General features: G+C 34.2%; 1 protein-coding gene across 1 annotated transcript in view; it reads left to right on the top strand.

The window, feature by feature from the left end:
- Positions 1-1,352: 1,352 nt before the first annotated feature.
- The window catches only part of H2.0 (Homeodomain protein 2.0), a 171,649-nt gene continuing 157,250 nt past the window's right edge, over positions 1,353-15,751 (top strand). Inside the window, exon 1 of the mRNA XM_081772213.1 lies at positions 1,353-1,773. Within this exon, the coding sequence (XP_081628339.1) occupies positions 1,569-1,773 (205 nt within the window). The 5' untranslated portion in view covers positions 1,353-1,568. The remainder of the gene's footprint in view (positions 1,774-15,751) is intronic.

The raw sequence follows: 15,751 nt of genomic DNA, 5'->3' as shown, positions 1-15,751 counted from the left end.
GCAATATATATGCTTTCCCTGACTGTGTGGTTCCTGGAGATTTTTCTTTCTTTCTTTTTCTTTCTTTCTTTCTTTCTTTCTTTCTTTCTTTTTTTTTTCAAGTTGAAACTGATGAAATCTTAGTTGAGATCATCAATTCAGCAAGAACGTTCGAACATTTTGGCAATTTTGCCTACTGAATCTGAAATTAGCAGGAGTTTTAACTTAGACAAGATTCTAAAATAATTTGCAGACAAATAAAGCAAAATAACAAACAGTTTAATATAAAGGAATAATAGCTTATTTATACCGTTGTTTATATTAGAAGATTGCATTTCATTTTATTTTCCTTTATACACACACTACTTGTAATGCTTAGAAAAGAGACTCATTACGATATAAAATTCATTATCCAATCAAATGAAGCATTGTTTTATTATATTAAGTGTGCGTAAAGAAAAATGCAGTAGTAGAGACCAGTTAGAGTCTACTGTTAAAGTAATTCGAAAATTTTTTCTGCTGTTATTCGAATATCCGTATATGCGTTTTCAACATTCGAACAATTATGCAAATAATTGTTCGAATTACAATTCTAAATTATTCGACATTCAAATAAAATAACAACAGGCATAAATTAGGAATGGAACAATAATTGCTAACAGAAAAATATAATAATTTGAATAAAATTGTAACTATTACATTAAATAAATTTATCAAATAATTGCGAAAAAATAATTAAGTCAGCAGGAAATATATTTCGATAGTCGAACCAAAGGAAGGGGTAGAAAACCACCTATCAACGGCATCATATCTAGTGTTACTGTCTGCTCTTCTACGCCATCCAATGAAATTCGAATTTTAACAGCACTAGTAGAAAGTGCGTTTCTGTGCAATTGACATAGAGTCCAAATATCAGATTAATGCACTGATATGAAACATTTCACAGGATTCAAAAGCGTATTCTGAGTGTTGTTTCTCCTACGCTACAGAAACAAAAGCTATCCCTACAGTTTGAATATCGCTGATGCAGCCACTGCATGTAAAATAATCTAAATATAAGGTATTGGAAACGCGTACACATTTTATGATTGCATTCGAAAACGAAAGAAATTATTAGCTGCTGCACTTGTCAAATTAAAATAAGAAGAGCAGATCGTTTTATGAACGGCAGATGTTTGCTTTGGTTTCTGTAAGGGATTCCCGAAAACCACGTGTGATTAGTTTGTGGATCCCTTGAAGAGATGTCACTCCGCCTACCTCTGAGAGGTCGAAATACGTGATTGGTTGATTACTCTTTGGTGCTCCTCCTTTCGGTGGAGTCGAGAGTGCGCTACATCTCCCGCGACTGCGGGCGCGTGTTGAGGGTAATTGAAGAAACAAGAAACGAAAAAGTGTGAAGAGAGACAAGTAGAAGAGTGTGAGGAAGAAAGAGGAAGAGAAAAAGAAACTTCATAGAAAGAAATAGAAGAATTGTGTCGATTAGTGTCTGTGAGTTTTTTCGAATTCCGACTTCCTCGAACGAATCATCTGTTGGGCTGTCCGTTGGTACTATCCGCGGAGTGTGTGTCTTGTCTAGTGCGGTGTTTCCGATGTTCCTTTCGGGCAACTACCTTGTGTACCCGTCGCCCTTGTCCAGCAGCTTCCAGGCGATGGCTGGAGGGACCAGTCGCCTCTCAAGTCCTCCAGCATCTCCGCGGTCGGACCAACAGCCACAACCGCCAGTTGCCTCCAAAGATCTCAAATTCGGAGTCGATAGGATTCTATCTCAAGATGTATCGCCCAACAAAAAAAGAGGTAATAGTGAAAAGTTTTAATATTTTGTACAAACAAACGTCACTTTTATTATGACCATGTGACATGTTGTTTATCTTTTATTTTTTTAATTTTGTATTTTGGCAGCAAAGGCGAGTAAGTTAAAAGTAAGTATGCCTTTTGTAAGAAAAATGCATTTTTAAAATTTTTCTGGGGGTTCTAAACCTGGGGGTCGGGAACCGTAGAGGATCGTGAGAGAAGTACATGGGGGTCACGAAGGAAAGTGAAAAAGAGAAAAATAAATATAATTAGAATCTAGTGGCGTCAAATACATTTTTAAAATATTTTAAATATTAAACAGAATTTTAAACAAATAAAGAATTGTTTAAAACTCAAATGGAGTAGAAGAGAAATTAAACTTTTGAGAAATTGCTTATTGAAATACAGTTCAAAATTAATGCTACTGTGAAAGCTAAGCCTTTTTGTAATTCTCCTAGTACGGCAATTTTAAAATGTTTGGTTCAGTTGGAGAAAGATTAGTTTCGTTTTCAGATCCTTTGTTATTCTTTGCAGAGTTGTATATATGTGTCAAAGGCTTAAATAGACCCTACATATGAATTACACTTTGCAAAAAGAACATATGGAACAATATAATGAATAAAATCGTTGATTGTGGCCTTTCTGTAAAGTGTGGTTCATATACTGAGAAAAATCCGTTTTCCGGACAGCGGTATATTATACAAATATACGGAATCCTCTTGCTTACTACAGAAATCAGTACACTGCTTACTCCTCTTGCTTACTACATAGGCACTGCCCTTAGATGTTACATCATGCTGTTGCAGGATATCTGACTTCTAACAGTCTTCCTTATATTACATACATATATGTATGTTACTTCGTCAGCTATATACGTCTATTTGTATGCAAGATCCTGACCGCCTATATTGTTTCATACGGAATGTACGTGCAGATGGAACACTTATACAGAAAGTATTATAAAACATGCGTTTTCAGTTATACGCTTGCTGTAGTTAAGTCCAAAAACTACAGGACTTATAAATGTAATATACGATTTTACGTACGTCACATACATTTTTTCTCAGCGTGTATAGCCGTGTGCGATAAAAAGCAACAATCACAAAACTTATTAAACAAATTATAAGTGGGGGGAGGGTTGGCGAGATGGTGTGATAGAAGGGCTTGTTACATAAAATAGGCTGAGAAAGCATGTGCTATACGTTGATTGTTTCCGATTACATCATTGTTGCTGTAATCTTTTGTTGCCACACAAGTTGACTAAAAGGCTAAAAAATTAACTCTGTATTCTCATCTTCTCAAATTAGAATAATCATTTATGTACATTATATTAAAATTATTATAATATAATGCACATAAATAATTGTATTGTAATAAGCTTAGAACGAGGGCTTCCACAGAGCATGGGTTTTATGACTTTCACCTCCCGAAACACTCAAATATAATTTGATAGTAGCAACGACGTCGACTTTGCAAATTTATGTGGGTGAACATCAATAGCGGGACGTGTTAGCCTGTACTTTTCAGGGAAGTGTCGATATTTGATTGATTTATTTTTAGTTAAAATCTTTTATTAACATTATCATAAAGGGCTGTGCTGTGATTAAGCAGAATAAAAAAATGTCAGTACTATAAGGATAAGTTGGGCTGCCCTAGGTCAGTCTGTAACACAGCTGACTTAAACGCAAGAGAAACGGGCTCAAATCCGGGTATAAGCTAAAAATCTTGTGGGTGTGGGATGACAGAGCCCCGGAACACCCACGTAGTCGGCGCGCATGCATAGTAGCATTGCATTCTCTTTTACAGCACATACAAAAATGCTACACAATTCAATACATTTGATTCTTACCCATATACAATACTCTTAAGGGGAAAAAATGAAAATACGTATATTCTGGTTAAAATGACATCTAATGATTGTTCACCTGGATGAAAGAATTTTCAAATTATTCTACAAAATATTTTCCTTCTAAGTAATTAAATTAATATTATTAGGATTGTACTAATTTGTTGATTTATAATTAGGACAATACCGTAATAATATTTAGTTGAAAGTCTTTATTCAAGATCTACCATCACTATAGATTTTCATGCACTGCAATTTTGAGAAGCTCCCTTAGAAATTAAGCATACCTTTGTAGAAAAAGAAACTTCTAAAATATACTAACTAAATTCGTCGAAATTATTTCTAAGAATTGCAGTTTAACTTCATGTTTCTAGATCTTTTTTTTTTTAATTTTGTCGTTATCTCTTTGCCACAAATAGTTTTGCTTCTACAACTAAATTTCTGAGTGATTACTGTGGTCGTATCTTATAAAATGAGAAAAAGAAATACTTGTCAATTTTCGATCCAATTAATAGTACTATCCATAAATTTCAGTTGGTAATTACTATTGCTTAACTGTAGGTGATTAAAACCGAAAAAGTGCGAAAACATAAATTTACGATGAAAATTGAGAGATATCAATACATTTGAAATGAATACTGATTATCTTCTTTATGTATGTATTTATTTAATTGCTGATGTTGTTTTAATGTAAAATTTGCAACTTTTTTTTTTTTTTTTTTTAAGGAATAGAAAATTCTCGTCTTTATTAAACATTACTCTTCTTCAGGTTCATAATTGATACCTGTACTTCTAAGTAGTTAAGACTATTTGATATTATTATGGATTACAGTAGTCTTAAGATACATTCGGGACTTGGCGATAAGTAGCAACAAGTTGGCCAATGCTGGATTAACGAAAATGCCGGATTATTAGGCAGTGTCTCTCCTGTAATCGCTAAACGCTAAGTCATAGACAATAGAGCTGTAATATGGTGTTTGGAAGCAAATACTGTTTACCAGGAACAATAGCTAAAAGTTAATTTTAATTCGATATTTTAAATGATATAGACTGATAAAGAATTACTTTACTGTTGTAAACCTACAATAATTGGACAAAAGAGAAGAACAAATTCTACTATCCCGCTACCGGACCATCGGACATTTCGGACTGTTGGATGCTGGACTAACGGAACTCTACTGTATTCTGGATAGATGGTTTATTATAGATGTTATTATCGTTATGGGTTATTATGAATTCTATATTCCTGAAAAGTTAATTCAAAATCCTTTCTTCTTCTTTTACATAATACACGCCTTTGACATGGGAGGCCTGGATTCGATTCCCGACTGGAGCTTATGTGGTTCGGATTCCACTTTAATCAATAGGTCCCGTCTCATATAGCCTCGCTACTGAAAGGGATGTTAAAACTCAATATCAATAACTTTTACATAGTATTTTTCCGCTAACGCGAAATCAACATTTCTAAAGTTTCATTTCAATCTTATTTGGTCTCGCACATCATCTTCTGTTTACTTTTGTTTCTTTGAAGTTTAGATTCACACAATTTAACTTTTTCTTTTCGTCCCATACTTGCTTTTGTTTCTTTGACCACTATTTCCCCCACTTTTTCACCTAAAAATTCCTTAGATCAGTAATATTCAATCTTTTATCTTCGTGTACTCCTGTCGACGCTTTTCAATTCAAGCTTGTACCCCAAAATTTAATTTATCCTTAATTCAAATTACAGATAACTATATCAAAAATAAATTGTATAATAGTTAAATGTGTTATACTACAAACAGGAGTATGTTATATTATACTACTATTAAATCCTATAGATTTAATGCCACTATATTACAGAATAGAAATATGTTATTCTAAATTTTAGTGCTTTAGATCAACTATATCGTATTAATCTATAATATCAAAATTTCAATACCGAAGAGTCAGTGTGAAGGCCTACGGAAAACTGAAGGAATTTAGAGAGAGAGAGAGAGAGAGCAAAGTCAGTATTATTTGGTGTTACCCACGAGACGAGACGAGACGAGACGAAAAATATTATTTATCAATTTTAATAGTTTCTATACTATGAACCATATAATACTAAAACAGTTTTGGACGAGACTTAAGACCTATGTGAACTAGTGTCGCGCACGAGACTTGTTAAATGTTCTCGTCTCGTCTCGTCTCGAAAATTAGACGAGAATTATCATATTTCTTATCTTGTCTCGAATTTAAAAAAAAGATAATTCTCTTTTTGTCTCTCTGCTCGTTTTCGAGACGAGATAGAATTATCTTCTCTCGTGAGCAACATTACCTGCAGTCTATTTGAAAGGGTGTCCGAATGAATTATTACTAGAAGTTACCTACTTGGAAATATTGACGAATGTTTTAGATAAATTTTGTCTTCATGGATAGATAGAATAAAAAATCGTATCCTTAATTTTTACACCCTTCTGTATTTGCTGAAAATTAATAAATGTTAGTTATTAGCATACTCTAATCTGTGCTGTAAGAGGCTTTTTACTATTTTATTTAGAACTTTTCACCATTTATCAAAGCTAAATTAGAACTTTTAGTTATATTTTCGTAAAGAATAAGTTACAATTTCTAAAAGTAACATTTTAAAAAATAAACCTGGAAATAGTCGGTTAGAGAAAAACTTTTCAAGTTTAAAAACAGATTGGAGTACAGAGGGCGGTTGAGGATTAGGCCCTATATTATTATTATTATTATTATTATTATTATTATTATTATTATTATTATTATTATTATTATTATTATTATTATTATTATTATTATTATTACTATTACTATTATTATTATTATTATTATTATTATTATTATTATTATTATTATTATTATTATTATTATTATTATATCCAAACAAAAACTTGTTACTCATTACTCAAATAAACTTTCTGATTAAAGCCACGGAGACAATATTAATCTGGAGTAAGTCAATTTCGGTTACTGTGAAGACATTAATTCTTTGTAAGCCCGACAGACCAATCTGATGGGTACGTGAAAAGTCAGTCTTAAAGATCCATGACGTTGTTAAAAAGAAATATTCTAATTTGAGTATTTGTATATATATAGGTTCTCAGAGTTACTTTTGTTTTAACATTAAAACTACTCACTGAAATAATTCCCAATAAGTCGACATTTATCTCTTTTAAAATCCTTTTTAATTTGCCATCCATTTTCTAACTAATTCTACAAATTCTATATTATTTCTCAGACTCAGAACGTTTTAAAATATTTTAACTTCGTAAAATCACAGCCTTTAATATTATTGAAGTAAAGTAACCGTCTAATCTTTAAATAGGTTTTTTACAAATACACAAATTCAGGCCAAAATGTAATTCATAAGATTTATTAACGTTAATGAATCTTAAATTTACTGAATATTAACACTAAAATTGTATTAAGAAAAAAAAAAGAGAGAATGAGCAATATCTTTCAAATGGTACCAATTTTACTATCCGACAGCCACAACTTAAATACCAATAGTTAAATGAATTGAGAATAAAGATTTAACTTACAAACTGGTTATGGCTTCGAAAAACCATTGCTGATCTACACAGTATATAGCACAGAAACTGCAACGAGAAATATAATAGTCATTGAAACAACAAGATGCTGGATGACAGATGATTTCTCTAATGGCTTCATCTTTACATGGGCAAAACCGGTTTTTATAAAAACCGAAAACCGCTTTCTATAAAAACCGAAATCCGAAAAACCGACATTTCGGTTTTCTCCCAAACCGGTTCGGTTTTTCACCAAAACCGGTTTCCGTTTTCTCCAAAATCGGTTCGGTTTTCACCGTCACCAGTTTCGGTGAAAACTTTTCGAAAACACATTAGACTATTTCTGTGGAAATGGATTCGGTTTCCGGAGAACAACGAAACACCATTCTGGTCAGAAATAGAACAAATTTTGAAAAAAAAAACGGAATCGATTTGAAGAAAACCGAAACCGGATCAGGTGAAAAACCGAACCGGTTTTGGAGAAAACCGAAACCGGTTTCGGTGAAAAACCGAAAAACCGATTTTTGTGCCCACCACTACTTTACATCTTAAAAGTTTATCATATTTATTGGTCTCAATTTCTTTTAATGGTCACTTTTTTATTGATGAATTGTCCGCATGAAACGTCACTTTTTTCTTTTTTTTTTACGATTTTCTTTGGATAAGAGAGTTTACCCATTGTATGTTTATTATTGTATTTTATCTGCAACTAGCTAAATTGCATGGATAGAATAGGTTTATGGAAAATACTTGAATCCTTTTATAATACGGATTTCAATGAAAGTATAATTACAGAAACCCGTCTATTTTTGGCATTAAGTTCTGAACATTTAATATACGGGTTAATCAGTGTGGCATGATAAAACTTCTTGATGTAGGCACTATGTTGAATAATTCATTTCAAACGGGTAAGCTGTTTTCCGTGACGCGATCGCAAACAACAAAGTATGTTGATTCCAATGTGACGAAAAAATATATAGAAATGCCCCATCCCGGACCGGAATTTTAGAAAATGTTGGGTCAGGTGTCCACTTATTTGTAATGAGGAGTTTTTTATACAGAGCTTCATCTTCCTAAATTAATGGGCTCATGATAGTGGTGAGATACTCTATTTTTTCATTAATTTTGAACCATTACTTTCCTTAATCAAAGTGATCATTAAAACCTTGCTCGAGGTGGGTATTAAGTATGTTCCAAAATTCGTAGTTTTCAGCCTTTTTCCCATCATGTGATCACAATAGACAACGTCACTTTCAATACGGAGGGGAAAAATAGAAAATTTCCCCTTAAAATTGCAATTTTTAACAATTGCTGGGACACGATTCAGCTTATTTTTTAATGATGATTTTATATCCAGAGTTCAATTTCCCTAACTTCAGGGTTTTATGTTCTCTATTGTGGCCAAAACATTTGAATCTCCTTTAACTACATGAGGATATATAGTTCCTTTTCAATTCATTGCCATAAAAAAATGTTTGCTATTCAGATCTTATGTTTCTAGAGATACTAGTACGGCTTGGACGTCTGAGAGTGAGTCACTTTCACGCTTTCATAATACAGATTACCTTCTTTGCCCTTTCAGGAGCGGAATTTTCGAAAAAGCTGAAATACGTATTTTCTTTGTTGTTATCATATTGAGTTTATATAACGAGTTTCACAATTCCAACTAAAGCGAACCCTTACATTTTTAATGTAAGTAGTGGAGAATCTGAATAAGTAGTGGAGAATCTTAGTATTATAGAAATGTTCCTCCTTTCAACCTTTAGAAGGAATTTTCACAGGCGCTGGACTACGTATTCCCTTATTATTTATTTTAGAATTTATGTACCGATCCTTACATCTGCAATTTAAACAAATTTTGTCAATAAAGAAAGAGAAATTTAAATATTAAAGAAATCACCTCCTTTTCATCTTTAGGAGAAGAATTTTCGAAAATGATGAAACATGTGTTCCAATATTTTTTATTTAAGAGTTCATATACCGAATTTCAAGTTTTCTACTTACGCGAATCCTCACATTCGAGATTTTGTGAATACATAAAGGGAAATTTCAATAATATGGAAATAACTTCTCTTTCTGCGCTTGGAGACAGATTTTCCAAATTGATGGAACGGGTATTTGTAATTAAGAGATTATATACCAAATTCAAATCTTCAACTTAATTGAATCCTCGTATTGAGCACTTTCTCATTGGAGAAATAAAAATTTTGATATTACCGAAATAATTCAGTTTTCCCCCCTTAGGAGTGAAATTTTTGAAAATACTGAAATACTCACATTCGACATTTGTTGAATTTCAATATTATAGAAGTTTCCCTTTCTTCCCTTAGAGGTGGAAATTTCTAAAACGATGTAACACGTGTTCTCTTAATTTTAATTAAAAGTTTTTAACCAAATTCCCATCTTCAACTTAATCGATTTCTCGTATTGGACACTTTCTTAATAAAGAAATTTAGGCATTGTAGAAATGACTCATTTTCGCCTTCAGGAGTGGAATTTTACAAAATGCTGAAACATATGTTTCATTGTTTTTATTTAAGAGTTTATATACCGAATTTCACATCTTGAACTTAAGCGATTCACCACATTCGGCACTTTGTGAATTAATAAAAGAAAATTTTAGTATTTTAGAAATATATCCCTTTCCCCCGTTAGGAGCAGAACTTTCTGAAAGTTTAAAATGCGTTTTCCGTTATTTTTAATGAATAGTTTATACGCCGAATTTCAGATCTCCCACTTTAGTGAATCTCCACAGTTGGCACTTTCTAATTAAACAAAAGGAAATTTAAGAATTTTAGAAATATCCTCTTTCTCCTCTTAGGAGCGGTATTTTCGAAAACGCTGTAACAAGTTGTCCATTATTTTAAACGAAGAATTTATATGCCGAGTTTTATATCTCTCACTTCAGAAATCCGTGAGATACGCTATTTCCTCTTTACTTCCTTAGGATAAGTGTTTTCAAAAACTCTTTCCTAACACTTGCTTTCTTGACAAAAGGAGTATTGACCGAATTTCCTCTTTTCTACGTATAATAGTATGATGTGGGCGATGATGAGTCTGTCAGTTCTACTCTTCTATATAATAGTAGACCTATACATACGGTGACCATATTTCTGTTAGTGAAAATCGGGACATGTTTTAAAGTAAGTCCCTTCAGTTACTGGCAGTGGCGTAGCAATAGGGTAGACAGGGTAGGCATTGCCTACGGGCGCAGGGCCTTTCGGTACGTTAGGGGGCGCAACAGGTTTTTAATAAAAAAGAAGCAAATTATATAAATGGAGCCCTAAGTTTTCGCAGCCTTCATTTCCGAACATGGCAAGAATAAAAATTCCTGCTCACTTCGCTCGCAGTTTATTACATTTGTGCATCAAATTATTGGCATTACTGTAAATTCCTCGAGGTTATAACACTATACGATTAAGAAATTAATCCTGCTGTATTAATACGATATCAGTCCTATATTACATGTACTGACCTTACTAACTTTAAATAAAATTCCCTGCACAACAGGTTTTCAACAATAATGACAAATTCTATGACCTTTAAGATCTGGATTAAAACGAATTAAAAGATGTTACCATGATTATGAGTCACAAGATAATTGCCATGTACTGCGGCTACACAGAACCAAGCACTAGCACCAAGAGTCGGACAAACCGGGGAACTGCCTGGGCGCCAACGTTAGGGGGCGCGCAAACATGCACTCCAAAATGAATTTTCAAACGTATTTTCTAATATCACTATAATAAAATGTAAAATGTAGGCTACGACTATGTGGGGGGCGACAACAAGACACTTTGGTCAGGTGAAATTTTGCATTCATTCGCTTCTGATACTAAGATGATGTAATGTTAAATGGATGAGGATCATACTGACCAAAAATCGAGCAAGGAGCAACACCATTCGTTATGTTGAGTTATCCTCTAAACCTAGTGATCATTTCCCACTGTTCGAAATTGTAGAAAGCTTCCTCGGATTTTATGATAGGAACGAACACTGTACAGAGAATTATGACGAGTTAATACTAAAAGTCCTATTAGAAAATGAGATTAACATTAAGAAATGCCGAAGGCAAGGCTACATGGAGCAGCAGTAATAAGTGGTCGTATTTCTGGCTTGCAAACGCGGATTCAAAAACATGCCAAGAATACCATATATGTTCACCGCGCAGCACATAATCTGAACCTCGTGTTATCGGATGCTGCAAAGGTTAACACAGAAAGCTATTAATTTCTTTGCCACTCTACAAGATATATGTAATTTCTTTGGTAGCAGCGGGAAACGCTGGAAGGTTTTACAAGACTGTATTCCCAAGGATACGTCTTCGGAAAATGAAACGACACTGAATAAACTTTCTCAAAACGCTGGGATTCAAGTCATTATACCGAGTTCGTACTAAGAAACGGACATTATGAAATGTCTTAGTAATGTGTCTTACTGGAACAGAAAAAGAACTGACAGAAGCAGCTCGTTATAAACGAAAAATAGAAAGATTCGGTTTCATGGCAATGCTTGTATTGTGGCAAAAAATTCTAAGATGCAAAGCCCTGGTATGTGCTTGTCAGAATGTCAACGAGAATTTTAAAAAAATGCTGTACAGTTGTGCAAGTTCTTAGAAAAAAATATGTATCAAGTATTTGAGAAGGCCAGTGCTTGCGCGCGCGATAATTTGGTATTCCAGATAAGTTAGAAGAAAGAAGGAAGCCAGTGCCGAAAATATTCTTTGATGAATTGGCACAAGAAATGCAATTTACTGACCCTGTCAAAGAATTCGAGATCAAAGTGCTATTGTCTATTCTCGACTTCGTAGTAGTAAGCATAAGGGTACGAAGGAATGAGGGAACTTTGTGAAAGATTTTCGTTCTAATGCCCGTCAATGTTACGAACCACTCCTGAAGAAGAGGGCACCAAGCAGCCTTATGATTTGCGCTTCTGTATGCAGACAATTTATCCAGTGATTTTCATCGAGAAGTGTTGGCTTTTAGAGACATTTTTCAAGACAGCATTTCCGGATCTGTTGACTGTGCTTTGTTTATAAGCAACTGTTCATGTTACACTTGCAATTGCTGAGCGATCATTCTCTAAGTTAAAATTAATCAAGGCATATCTCAGAAACAGTATGACCGAATAACGCCTTCGGGGTGTGGCCATGCTGAATATTGAACGGAAAAGAGCTCATGAATTGAACATCTCCGATCTGATAAAAGAATTTGCAGAAGAAAACGTGAGAAAGAAACACTTCTGATCTTGTATACAATTTGTCGATTAAAAAGAAAGAAAGAAAAAAAAACCTAAAAATTGAAAAAAAAATGCTTATAAACGGTTTCATAAGGTTTATTATTTGTTCATTTTGAAATCGTTTTGGTAATTTTGGTTGGTACATTACTGTTTATTTACCTACCACTGCACAAAAAAAATTCCGAATTTCACATGAGTATATTTTTAATGAACAGGGCACACTGTCAAGTTTACTTTTAAAACAGCATAGCACAACGATATAAAAAGAAAAACGGCTAATACCCTCCCATTGATTATTTTCGATTTATGGTCATGCATGGGCCTACGGGCGCCAAAGGCCATTGTTACGCCACTGGTCACTGGCGTCGTTAACTTTTTATTTCTAGGGGTCGGGGGGTCAGATGAATCGAAATCAAAATTCTGTTTCCGACGAAAGTTATATATATATATACGGTGACCATATTTCTGTTAGTGAATATCGGGACATTTTTTAAAGTCAGTCCCTTCAGCCACTGGCGTCGTTAACTTTTTAATTCTAGGGGTCAGGGGTCAGATGAATCGAAATCAAAATTCTGTTTCCGCCAAAAGTTTTATATATATATATATATATATATATATATATATATATACTAGCAGCGTTCACCCCGCTTCGCTGCGGTCACCCCGGAACGCAATAAACTTTGTTACTTAGATAATTTTTACTTTTTCGCTTTCAAGTGATATGATAAAAACCATAGAAGATTGCAGTAAATGTTAACATTATATCGCCTGTCATTTATGTTAACCCGCCCCGCTTCGCTGCGGTCACCCCGGAACGCAATAAACTTTGTTACTTAGATAATTTTTACTTTTTCGCTTTCAAGTGATATGATAAAAACCATAGTAGATTGCAGTAAATGTTAACATTATATCGCCTGTCATTTATGTTAACCCGCCGAGTGACACGGTCATGCGGGTTGCATATAAATACGTTTATTTTTACCTATGATGAACTAACAAAGGATTTGTACGTTATGGACACTTGAATGGTCAATTATCTCAAGACACTGGTAATTAAAAATTAAAGTGATATGATAAAAACCATCTAGGGTCCAAATCCTAATAACCCCCCAAAAATGAAAGAAATTGGTTCAGCCGTATTAGCGTGATGAGGGAACAAAGGATTTGTGCGTTCTCTTTTATATATAAGATATAAAGTCCCCTCGATCCCGTTCCGCTAATGACGCCCGTGCCTCAGCCACTGTTCTTATCGCTTACACTCTCAACCTTCTTTTGCTATGAAACATTATTATTATTATTAAGCTAAAATCCAAACCTGTTCACATGATGGTAGTAGTTTGTAATTTATTTGCTATGTTTACTTACATTACTCTATTAAACAATGACACTATTCCTAGTGCTAATTATTCTAAAGAACGAACGTTGCAATAACTGATGGACAGAGTAAAAGAAAAAGAAATGCATATTAGATTAGTTCATATGTTCACTGTACTACTCTTTTTCAGAGTTCATAGAGGAAGACGGTTTGGGCTCTTTCCAGTCATATTTCTCTGATGAGGCCAAAGCTTTTAAAAGGTTCTCGTTTTTCTTGATGTTCTCGTACATTTCTGTACACGTTTGTGAGCAGTTCGTCTGTATTGCTAAAGTTGATTTTACACAATCAATGGACATCACGGACTTTTCAGCACTCCAAAAGCTGTTTATCATTGAAAATGCCCGCTCGACCGAAGCATTTGTTCCCGGCAAGCAAAGAACAAACTCAACAAACATCTTAAGATTAGGAACATTTATATCATCTTTCTTCAAGTCCTGGAATATGGTTAACTACCTTTGTTCTGATGAAAGCTTCTGGTTTGTCCACTCTGACAAAACAATCTCTGTAAGATATGAGTTCAGCACACTTAATTCGTTAAACAAATCATCAAATGAAATAGGCGGCATACTATCTTGAAAAAGAGTCCAACTTTCTTCTACTTCTTCCCATTTTAGCTGCCTCTTTAAATCTATCCAAGACAGTTGACTCAAACTGTCTACATTTGATTTCCAAAGATCTAAATAGGTTATGCAATGGTCAATAAAAGAAGACACAGTCTCCTTCACCTGTTGTAAGTCACAGCCTTGTACTGCAGCAAAATTCTTTCTTTGAAGGTCTTTAACTTTCGTTGGTAGAAATGAGGACTGCTTTCTGTCAATCAAGTTCTTATATAAAATCAAATATTCACGTGCTGCATCTGTTGCTGATACGTTATCCTCTTCCATCCTTTTTACAACATCGTTGAAAAGAGATGCACAATTGTGTAAAAACCAAAGCCACAATTCTCCATTTGGATCTTCAAAAAACGATTTTAGAACCACAGGAGGATTTGCTTGGGCAGAAAAATAGTTTCTGAGTGTCTCCATCATTTGTAGAACACGATCTAAAGCAGGTAAAAGTCTGAACCATCGTGTGTTCGAATAAGACAACAATTTCTGGTACTCATCATCAATGAATGCGGAGAACTCCTTCAGTTCAGCCATTCGAACTGTGTAAATATAGAAAAACTTCACAATTATTACCTCAGCATCAACAGGAAGTGTATCAGCAGCATTGTTAATGCAGTTATTGACAACATGAGCCATGCATTGTACGCCAACTAAGGAGTTTTTTAGTGCTTGCTGATAACTTTCGAAAAAGACCTTATTGCGACCCTTCTTCTTTTTTTCACCCCCTGAATTTGTATTAGTATTGTCTGCAGACATTCCAACTAATTCCTCAACCAGATCGTTGCGGCTCAAAACTGAAAATACAAACTCATTATCTGATCACTCGTTTCACCACGCAATGTTCCAAGCTCTAATACTTTAACATTATTTCCTCCAGGCACATGAAAATATCTCACAACGATTGGTAGTAATTTTTCAGCACCATGGTTTGAGCTGTCAACCATCACAGTAAAACAAGACGTTTCACTCAATTCCTGTAACAACTGCTTTTGACACTCTGGGACTAAAACATTTTTTTTACTATGGCTTCACTTTCCGTTCTTGGAGAAGAGTATTTTGGCTCAAATATTGTTGAAATAAGTTTAGATATACAATCTAAGGATCTAAAGCTATGATTATGCTTTACAGTGTGGTATGCAAAAACTTCCTCTTTTGCTAAAATTTCAATTTTGGCGGAATCGTTCTTAGTGATAAATTTACTCATTAAAGTTGTCATCACTACTGCATTAACTCCAGCCAGGTATTTTTTAGTCTTTATTAGGGGTGGCCAAAACCGGTTCCTGGTAGAACCGGTTTTCGGGTCTGAACGGATACGGTTCTAGAAGATCCGTTCGGATCCAGGTCTAGAACCGGTTTTTCGGATCCAGATCTGGAACCGATTCCCAAGATCCAGTTCTGA

The sequence above is a fragment of the Thermobia domestica genome, chromosome 9, assembly GCF_964235325.1.
Source record: "Thermobia domestica chromosome 9, izTheDome1.hap1.1, whole genome shotgun sequence".
Lineage (NCBI taxonomy): Eukaryota > Metazoa > Arthropoda > Insecta > Zygentoma > Lepismatidae > Thermobia > Thermobia domestica.
This window is presented reverse-complemented; position numbering and strand designations above follow the sequence as displayed.